The sequence below is a fragment of the Ipomoea nil genome, unplaced genomic scaffold (assembly GCF_001879475.1).
Source record: "Ipomoea nil cultivar Tokyo-kokei standard unplaced genomic scaffold, Asagao_1.1 scaffold3069, whole genome shotgun sequence".
In the NCBI taxonomy this organism is placed as follows: Eukaryota; Viridiplantae; Streptophyta; class Magnoliopsida; order Solanales; family Convolvulaceae; genus Ipomoea; species Ipomoea nil.
The window spans coordinates 3,128,443-3,140,000 of NW_017619497.1; the positions used below are offsets into that span (position 1 = coordinate 3,128,443).

At 33.3% G+C, this 11,558-nt stretch overlaps 1 protein-coding gene across 1 annotated transcript; it reads left to right on the forward strand.

The window, feature by feature from the left end:
* LOC109165540 lies at positions 1-3,174 on the forward strand. The gene is made up of 8 exons (XM_019314346.1): positions 1-257; positions 377-398; positions 1,399-1,455; positions 1,551-1,632; positions 2,184-2,279; positions 2,384-2,508; positions 2,592-2,610; positions 2,723-3,174. The coding sequence occupies exons 1-8, from the start codon at positions 158-160 to the stop codon at positions 2,966-2,968; spliced, it is 747 nt and encodes a 248-aa protein (XP_019169891.1). The 5' UTR covers positions 1-157; the 3' UTR covers positions 2,969-3,174.
* The last annotated feature ends 8,384 nt before the right edge of the window (positions 3,175-11,558 follow it).

Below are 11,558 nucleotides of genomic sequence, written 5' to 3' on the forward strand. Positions count from 1 at the left end.
TACAATTGTGAATGCCGAGAAGACCTTGAGTCTTCGCTTTGGAAAAGCTTTCGTCTTTGCTGGCTCATCTGAAGGAGAAGATATAGCAATTGAGAAGGAGTAAGTGATCTGGGGGGGTTTGGTTTCCGAATCTGTTCCAGAGCAACCGTCGTGAAAAATGGCGTCGCAAGATCACATGGACAAGATGCAGCTCCGTCAGAACTATCGCAATCTATGGCACACTGATCTCATGAGCACCATCCAAGCTGATACTCCTTGTATACTCCCTCTATCTCTCTCTGTATATATATATGTGTGTATATGTGTGTGTAGTGTATTGAAAGTTGATGATGTGTGCGCGTTTAACTGGTTGATGTTTTGGGCGTTTTTTTTGCAGATTGCTGTTTTGCGTTGTGGTGGTAAGTGATGTGGTTTTGTTGATTCTCAATTTATGTGGTTGATCTGTAATTCTATGTTTGAGTTCTGGATTTGTACAGTTTGATTTTGGAATTTGAACTCAGTTATAGGGTAATTGGACTTCCTGACTTGTTCTTACTCGCTTTGACCCGGAAAAACCCAGTCTCGCTAAAATGATAAGATGATACTTTTTTTTCCTAATCATGATTTAGAAGTTGTGCAGAATTTGGTAATTGAAGTCCAAACATTTCAAATGCTTGGCTAATTTTCTGTTTGATATTGCTTCTTATACTGAAAAATCCAAGCTGATCTAATACAACATATTGGATGAATGGGCAGCGTGACATTTTATAGAAAAGCAATGCTTTAATGTAGATCTGTCAGTTGATTTGTAATTCATTAATGTGAATGTGTGATTTCAGTCACACTAGGCTAGTATGCAAATTGGTCCAAAATGGTTAATATACTAGAAACACATTGTTCAGCAATATCTATCTGGTGTGTATATGGGGAGTATGGAGACAGTTGTTATTTGTAGTGGTCTTTTGTATAACTTTTGTGTAAATCTGATTGATTTAAATTGTGTGCCATTTTGCTAAAGGAAAGTTGATGAATTGCACAGATTGACTAAAGAAAGGTTTGCACATATAAAAGAAATTAAGAAGATAAAAAGGATAAGTTGAGGACTTGAGGCCTAGTTTGGATAAACATCTTAAATAAGCTGTTTTTAGAATAAGAATTTTCCAATAAGCTCAAAAAATCATCATAAGTGCTTATAGCAGTAGATAAACTGTAAATAAGCACATACAAATTGCACTTGAGTTTATGGCTTTATCCTATAGTTCTCCATCTTTGGGTAAATGCTAAGTTCTGCTTACTTTATGCATATAGCAGAGGTTATCTAGTTCTATGGTCTTTGAATTTGTTACTTAAATGTTTTTCCTGGTGTTAAATTCATGAATATTAAGAAAAAGTAAATGTTTGCTATGCTTTGAATTGCAGTGGACCGTGTGTATCATATTTGCTTCGAAAACGAGCTCTTTACAATGATATGTCAAGGTAATTGATGCTCTGTTCTATTTCAAAATTTAAAATGGGCGTACCTTGTAAGTTGTATCGACCATGTTTTTTTATTTTTATTTTTGCTGCTGTAGGTATACATGCTGTGCTGGTTATATGCCCTGCAGTGGTCGATGTGGAGAAAGTAAATGCCCCGAAGTGTGCCTTGCGACTGAGGCAAGTTAAACTAAACTGGCTAATTCATATAACTTGGAATTAATTATGTTTAGTGTTGTGATTGTAATGGCATATGGAAGCATTTATTTTATGCTGCTTACTGCATTTTGTGTACTGTTTATACCTTGTTCTCTCTTGCAGTACAGTAGAATATAAGCATCAGAATACTATAACAAGAAATCTTATTTTGTGACCTAGAAATCAATGAGGTGATTTCAAAGGGGTAGTTGAGAATTTATACTGCAAACATGGGTCCAAGGATGTTAATCGTGTTATGTTCATCCTGCAACTTGAATATACTGCTTTATATTCTCTCATTCTTGTGTATTGTGCTCCATTTTGTAAATGTTACATTTGCCTGAACTGCAGAAGTTAGAAATAAACTCCCTGTAGAAGTTGTCAAATGATGTCAACAAGATAATGCTTCTTTTACCCAAATGTTTTATCTTTTGGACTTAGTGAAAATCCATCTGCAGTGGAAGGTTTTCTTCAATTTTTTTTTTTTCCTTGTCATGCTTGTTACTTAATATAGTTCATTTGAACATCTACAGGTTTTTCTTTGCTTTGGAAATTCAGTGGCTTCAACTCGCTTCTTGTTGCAAGATGAGTTCAACATACAAACAACACGATGTGATAACTGCATTATTGTACTTCCTCTATCCCCTCTCCGCACATGAAGCAGTGCATTCACCAATACACATGCATTCCAATTCTTTATTACCAGTACCTTAAATAGGGTTTCTTCTTGTAGGGTTTCATGTTCTGTCTCCAACAACTTGCTTGCATATTCTCCATAATTGCAATGATTGTTGGAAGTGAGGAGATCCAGGAGGCGTCCCAGTTACTATCTTGCTTGTCTGATATGGTCTACTGCACGTAAGCTTCTTTTCTTCTTATTTACCTGTGTTGTTCCATATGAACATACCTTTACTAATTTTATCGCACTTCTTTTGTTGCAGGGTTTGTGCCTGTATGCAGGTAAGCTAGGATGTACCCATTTTACTTAAATATATGATTGTTGAATTGCTATCTCAATCTGGTATCTCACTTGTTTCACTCACATGGATGCTATTCTCGATGAATGTGATAGACGCAACACAAGGTTGAGATGGACAAGAGAGACGGGAAATTTGGTCCTCAACCGATGTCAGTTCCTCCAGTTCAGCAAATGTCACGGCTTGATCAGCCGTACCCACCCAACGTTGGATATCCTGCGCCAGCATATGGTCAGCCTTATGCTCAACCACCACCTCAAGCTCAGGGTTATCCAGCTTCTGGCTATCCACCAGCTGGCTATCCTCCTGCTGGTTATCCCCCAGCTGGCTATCCAAAGTAATCATTTTGGCCAATCTGGGTTGGAAATATACCTTCATTATCTTGTCATCAGACAGTTGTAAGTCATCTAGATTACAATCTTGGAGCATTAAAATGTATTGAACAATGTGTGGTGAGTTTTTGTGTAGATTCATATCTCCGAACATGTTTATGTGGGTTTTGTAATTTGTTCTGGATATATACAATTAATTAATGTGTGATTGCATATGAGTATTCTTTTTGGGTGACGAGGGAAACCAGTACTTGAAGGTGTGCATTGAGTAAATCTTGTCCTTAGTCGACAAAGTACTATAAGGAGATAAATCAATAGGTCTCTTCCACTAGGAATTCAACTTGTAACTAACTAATTTCATTGGGATTAGCCTACGAGTATTCTGTTTTGCTGAGATGCGGATTTGGTCTTCCTGTCTGATCATGTACTGATAAGAGCATCGTTATCAATTGGGGATATTGTAAGAGTGATTAGGAAAGAGAATGTCCAGGCTTTTGCCAAGCTGTGCGTGAAACGCGCACAACGTTTTTTTTTTTTTTTTTTTTTTTTTTTAATTTATGACATTGTATTGTATCTTGCAGGAGAAATAACTTTTGAAATAACCCCACCCCACATCTATAAATATAATTCCACCCAAATTATTTCATCTGACATTAACCCCATATTATTTTCTATTGTGAATGCTCTAAGATCTCATTGTCCCATCTCTGCCATCTTTTGTTCCCACACATCTTACTTGGCTTTCTATGTCTCTTTCTTTTTATTTTTTTTATTTTATTTTTATTTTTTTTATGTTATTTTTTTAAAGAAAAATAAATAAACATCAGTTTGAAATATAATGGCTTTAAAGAGCAGTGAACAGGGTTAATGATCCTTGAAATTATGGTTTTCTATACTTACCCTCAAGTGTTTGACTTTTTATGGTGTTTTACAACATTTACCTTTAAAAGGGACGGATCTCCTTAGAATTGTCTCACAGGTCTCAATTCGTGAGACGGGTCGAATCTAATAAACATGTGTTATAAAAGAATTTAAATCATAAATGTAATACTTTATAACAAAATTGAAATAGATAATTTACAAGGAATTAAAGTAATAGCATAACTAGCATAATAAGTACTTTATAGCAAAACACTAATAAACAATTTGCAGGAAATAAAGTAATAACTGTTGTATTGTAGTTTGTTTGCAGGCGAAAACAATAAGAACAAGAAGAAGATAATGAAGAAAGAACAGAGGAAAAAGGATTCTCATTACATTATCATCTCTGTACAGCATTGCATCAATATATATAACAGCTAATATAGAATCATACCATAAGTATCAAGCCGTTACAAATCATATCATTAATGCTAGAATAATGTCCATATTTATATTTTACAACACTCCCCTTGGACATTATTTTGTCATAATCATGCCTCGTTAAAAACTTGTCAGGAAAACCCTGTAGGAAAAAACCTAGACAAGAAAAGAGTACAATAGGAAATATATTCATGCCTCATTAAAAACTTCACTAGGAAAACCGCGTGGGAAAAACCTAGTTGAAGAAAAGAGTACATGATATATGTAAAAACATATATTATATTGGTCACCTCGTTAAAAACCTTAACTTAAGAAAACCCTGTGGAAAAACTTAGTTAAGGGAAAAAGAGTACAAACATAAACCTTCAGGGCATAATCTTCAGGATTTTGGGGTTTGTTTACCTCTCCTCATTTACATTACTATATCTTACACATGCCTTGTTAAAAACCTCATTATAAAACCCAATGGGAAAACTATTTGAGGAAAAGAGTACATGGTGTATGTGTATTCTTGTTTTAGATTAACTACCTCATTAAAAACCTTAGATTTAAGGAAAAATCCCGTGGGGAAAACTTAACTAAGGAAAAGAATACAGTTGCTAGTCTTCAAGACCCAATCTTCAGGATGACAAAATGATACTCCCCCTCAAGAAGACAATCTTCAAATCCACACATAATATATATCCAAAATTGTAGAAATGGTTTAGTCAAATCTTCTGGATTGTCACTAGAGTGAATATGTTGCACAATAATTTTGCGACTCTTCTAGAGCCCGTAATGGTTGGGTTTTGACGCTACATATGTTTTGTCAATTATTCTTTAACATACTCATATATTATTTGTGCAACTCAAGCGTTATTGTCCTCATTTGGGACATTTGGGGGAATCATTGTTTAACCAGTTTGGAGTTTTTGGCATCACAGGGATCAAACATATAATAGCCAATACCCAAACAGCCTATCAAAACCATACATTTGTTTCTCATATAAATGCCAAACTCTTTTGTGACCCAGAATAAATATTATTCCAATATTTCTTTGTAGTAGGAGCCCTAGATGTTGCTAGCAATTTTATCGCAAATATCATATCTGTTGCGATTATGGAACTTCTGGTTCTAAAGGTGCTCCAACGACAAAATGAAGTAAAGGACTATTAAGGTATCCTTACCGAGTCTAAACAGTTCCTTATCTACTTCAAGAGATTATTGGGCAACCTTATAGTTTGACGAAATCATGATACTTAACCATATAGATAGGTGAAAAATAGGCTAACTGGTGTATAAAATTCATTCAATGGAAAAACTCGATCTTCAAGTCGAGATAATACTTAGCTTTCACAAGCCTTTTATTTCAAAAAACTCTGTCTTTAGATATGGGCTGACATCATCAAGCCCTTTATATATTTCATTGATGTTTTCCACCATCAATATTGACTTAGATAATAAATAATAAATAAGTTCATTATCAACCCTTTATCGAGCACACAATGGTACATATTATTCCTTCAATGAGGATATTAACTCCATTCGCAACCCTTTAAAGAGTAAATAATGACACTTAAATTCTCATTTCGGGAATTATACATCCATCAGGGATTTCTCAAAATAAATATTAATTATTCTAGGTCCTATAAAGACCTTAATATCTTAATGTGCGATTTTTACTTTTTCTCATTTTGAGAACTTAAAATCCTTCGGGGACTTTTGAATTTAATATTAGTTGCATATCTAATTTATTATTCTGCCAATGATGTAGCGGAACTTAATGCCATTTATCATGGGAAAATATGTTTGATTAAAATCAATCAAGGGTATCTGCGTGAACCCATAAGACTACAAACTCGCTTTATATCATATCACCTCATTATTCTTATTTCTCTTTCGTACACACACCCATTTGTATTGTTATAAAGAGAATTATTAATAATTAGCGAGTCGAGCTATGCCTTAATTGCTCCTTTATACGTTAAATAGTCATGGCACTTCCGGTGCATAACTCTGGATCCAGATTATCATATAATGGAGCAATTTGTACAGGCTACTGTGTTGTCGACAACTATAATACTTTCATAAATCTCTCCCATATTTATAATTGTTTATGGCAATATTTAAGTCAACCAGATTCTAGACATTTCCCAGAACTTATTCAAATCACATCTGGTTGTCCCGCATCCCTAGTATTACGTTTGTTTGGTGCACCTATAAATTGACTAGGGTTTTTCGTCATCTGGACGAACGTCTCCAAGACATAATTATTCAAGGTATATCAAGAGTGACAATGTTTATTTACTAGATCTAGTATCATGATTCTTAACTTTTACACCGATAGATCTCCTACACTTCTGGCGTCAAGGAGTATCGGTAGATATATTTGGTCCAAGTTGGGGAAGGTATATGGACCTAGTCACTCTTTATGATCATTATGATCAATAGATATGTTTTGGCAGATTATTTACTAATATCGCAAATATATCATCTTATGAACTTCCAGTTCAGTCTAACTAGTACATGGATTTAAATAATGAAGATATTTTGAAATTTCTTGGCATTCTATTAAATTTGAACTCTTATCTCCCCCTAATGCCGAGAAACGATCTTCATTAATTAAGTAGGCAATCAGCGTACCTAAGGATATGTATTGGTCTCCTATCATGTGCTCTTAGTATTAATTACTCAAGAGATGGAGGCTTCTTTGGTAGCATTTTTACAGGTACGCTGTGGTAGTGATATATTGAAATAATAACGCAGATAGGGAAATGTTTATTTTGAAACCATGTACTAGGTTCATAACAATCCTTGAGGGATTGATTTGTGATATGCACTGAGTTAGAATTGGATTTAAAACAAAAGTATGTCCCCAAAACAGATAATTCAGTAATTTCCCCTTCACACATGCTCTATAAAATACTCATGTGGATAAGAAATTCTAATATCTAACTCATTATATTTGCCCTAAGTGACCCAATTGCTCATGCCATAATTAAATAAATGGGTCTCTAAAAAGTAAAGATTATTGGCAACACAATAAGTTCTCAAATGTATATGAAATTTACCACAAGTGAGATATAAATTTAGATAGGGCAAGCATATACATTGACCAAAAATGACTGGAACATTCGACAATCTTAGGGAGATTAAACAGCAAAAGAAGTATAGATGGTGAAAAATTATCAAATATTAACAATTTGTTTGCTTCAGGCAAACCAACATGATGTGAATCACTTTTGGCGGTTAAGCACATAGCATTTTTGCATAGTCTTAAAAATAGAAGTTGCAAACTTCATTCACGAGTCATAAGTCATTAGTCACTCAAAGAACTACTACTGGAGTACAAAGTGACTATCATAAATGACAAGCAAGATAACGAGTGACAGATAAATTAACGTTCTTAGTTTGCCTTCTGGGCAAAACTATATTCAATATTTATGCTATATATCACAATATTTAGACTCATATAATCTAATCGATATCACAAGATCAAATTAAGGTTTAGCAACGAGAGGTGCAACCTTACAATGAAAATCATATTGAGAATTCATGCTAGTCTCACTTATACGTTGCGTGATAAATCACGATAGCTATGGCCTATAGCAAACAATTAATTGCCAACAAGAGAAATAACAAATTATCTTATATGAGCCTAATCAAAAGATTATAGGCTAAATATTGTCAATTAAAGATAAGCATATTCAATGTGCGATATAATTGTCCCTTATGTCTTGGACACCAAAATCTCAAATAAGTCATGCACATCCACCTTAAACAAAGAGTATCATGTGTGGTACACACAATGCATAACATGACAAGAGAGATTCTATTAATTCATAAATTAGAAGATAAAATGAGAGAAGTACCGTTCGTCAATGGATAACAAGCACATGTTCGCTTATTCAAAAACAGGACTTTCCTAAGCAAGATTTCATTTTATCTCATAGTTTCATACAAGTATGAAAACATCACAAAATAACAAGGTATACAAGCTAAACTGAAATTGGCAGAAAATTTCAGAATTTTGACTTGGATTACAAAATTACAGTTTGCAATGAATAATATTATTAAACTCATATATCATAAGATCCAAATTTTCTTGATCCAACATGTCTTATATTACAGAGTATATAAACAGTGAAGAGCACTCAATTATGTATAAATAACATGACTAAGACAATTTACCTTAAATTATTCTGAGTTAGAATTATCTCATTTAAAAATGGAAGATTTCATGCTTAGTTAAGAGTCAAAGATATGATTGACATATTAATCTATACTTTATATATTGATTTTTTTTTTAGATCGGCTCAAGTGTTAAACATGAGAATGAAACTAAGGTAAACATGTGCAACAAGCAGGAGAAGAAGAAGAAGAAGAAGAAATTGAAAAATAAAGAAATAAAGCTATCAATCATAGCATTTCAGAATGCAAGAAGTAGGAGCGTTGTTTTGAGTGGGATTGGCATTTTACGACAATACCATTAACGTTTGTACAGCTTGGCTTCTGAGCTTGCAAGCGAAGAAGTTGACTTTTCATAAAAAACTTTTAAAAAAATACTCCGTATTATTTTTCTTTGGTCAAACGTCAATGGTGTCTCTTGTTTTGATGGGTAGAATGGAGGAAGAAGAAAAAAAAAAAAAAAAAAGAGGTAAAGATGAGCCAAAGAGAAAATAGAGAAATATAAAAATTAATTGATGTATTCTGTGGTAGTGTAAAATATCAAATTGCTTTGGAAGGGTGAGTGAGTGGGTGGATTATAATTTTCATATACTTGATATCTTGGTCATGAGTTTGTCAAGAATATTGTTCCCATGTAAGGTCTGATTACAACCGTTCATCAATGATTGAGGTTTAGTAAATAGAAAAAAAAAAGCTTATTTTATAATTATTTCAAACATTTAATTTTGCAATATTTATAAATTAAAACTGATTAATCTATCAAGACTATGTGGTCTAATGGTACCCGGGTTGAACTTCCATTTGGAAGGTTACGAGTTTGAGCCTCAGTGGAGGCGTTATTGGTTCTTTGTGTTTCAGTAGGTTGAGAAAGTATATGAACAGATACTACAATGTAATATGATTAATCTATTTTCTCATTATTTTTCAGTAATTTTCAACCATTGATCTACTCAAACGGATGAATTAGATCCCACTTTTTACCTAAACCCTTGTGTGTGTGAAGGATCTCTCGGAAAAAAGATGGAGTTAGATCTGAGCCGTTGATCAAATCTAGATTAACGACTCAAATTAATGACACTTTTTTTTCTTTATTTAAACGTCTTGTTTTTATCTTTTCGAGATTTGAAGCAGCGAAATTATTGGTTCAATTTAGAATTATAAACCAAATAGAACTCTAATAATTAAGTACTTCTAATAAGTTAACATGTAAAATGATTAAATTTATCACATCCTTTCAAAATAAAAAATAAAAAATTATCACATAAGAAATCCTTCTCAATTTTCACACGTTTCCTATTCTTCTTCGATTGTAAGTCCAAACACTGAATGCATATCATTTTGAATTATTAATTCCACGATGGGCAAAAACATTTTTATTCTGTGACATCGCATCCATATTTTTTCTAGAAATAGACATACCATTTTACGTTAATATGTTCGACTTTTTACATTTCCACATTCTAAACTACATCAATTCCTTATTGTTTTTAACAATACTTACATTTTGTCCCATATAATAATTTAACAAAACACTAACTACAAATACAATTGCAAAAGTTAAAATTTTTTTTACAAGAGTTGAAGTGGTAAACTGGCGTTCTCCGTAACATCAAATTTAGCCTCTCAATTTCTTCTTCATTTCAATTTATCCTCTTCAGTAGTCCTGGTATGTATTATCATCTTTGTCCTTGCACACATAGGAGGATATGCCCACTCAAAATATCCACAACAATTCCTACCCTAAAACAAAACAAACAAACAAAAAAAAAAATTAACAATAATTTTAAAGCACATGAACTCAACTCCAGCTTTGTCCTCACCGATACATCCAAACATTGTCAAAACCTCCTTCCCGCATTATACCAATTACCACAAAGTCAATTTCAAATAAAAATACAATATATAAACTACAAAATATTTTTAAATTTATATACTTAAACATTCTAATTGTTTATGTTTTAAATTTTTAATGAACATATTCATAAAAAAATTTTTTAAAAAAATGCAAACTTTAGATTAGACTCATCTAAAGATTCATTGGCAAACAAAAGGATACTAAAGTATTCTATATTCACAAATTTATCCTCACTAATATCCAACATTGTTTCCATCCCGAGAAATGCATTTCAAAATTTTGTTTGAGTTTTTAAAAAATTGGGTTGGAATTTTTCTTAAAATAATTTGTGCCGGAAACACATTTCCAACCTAAGAAAAGAGTTTTCAAAATTTTGATTAATTAGGAAGCTAACAAGGCGTTTGGTTGGAGGGGGGGAATTATGTGAAAAAGGAATTGTAATTTCATGGGAGTTGAATTACTGGGAATAAAGTGGGAATTGTGTTTGGTTGACAGGAATATAATTACTGGGAATTTCAATTTCAATGTTTGGTATACATGGGAATTGAAAGGGAATAAGTAGTATAAAGTCAAAAATGTCAATTATTGTTGTTAGACATTAATTTTAGGTTAAAAAAAAAAGGGGTAATTTTGACTCATCACTATCTTTTTTTCCCAGGAATTAAAATCCCAGGGGGGACATGGGATTTTAATTCCATGAAAATGGGGGAATTGCAATTCGACTCCAACCAAACTACGGAAGTTAATGGCCTTTGGAATTAGGTGGGAATTAAGTGGGAAGGGAATTTAAAATCCCTAAAACCAAACGCCCTGTAAGTAGTGTGAACCTTTTTTGGGAACTTTTGATTAATTAGGAAAAGATACAAAGTGTTTTTGAATGAGCTGAATTTTAACAAATTTTGAAGATGAAAACATTTCTTAAACCTAAAAATGCACTCTCACGGAGTTTTTGTACAACATAGAGTATTCCTATTGTCCTTTAGTTTGATTCTTATTGTACTTGTTACAAGATGTGTTGTTTGATCCCTGAAGTGAATAATATATACTAGCAATTCGCTCGTTGATGTATTCTTCAGATGACTCTCTCCATCTTGGATAGGGAAGGCAATGGGTTGGGGTGGGTTTGGAGGGCTACACATCTATCCACCCGACCCACCTTATATTTTCTCCACCCACCCCTACCCCAACCCGCATTAGATGGACTTTTTTAAAATACACTCCCATCCCATCGGGTCCGGGCGCCCACTACGGGTACCCACCACTTACCATCTTAT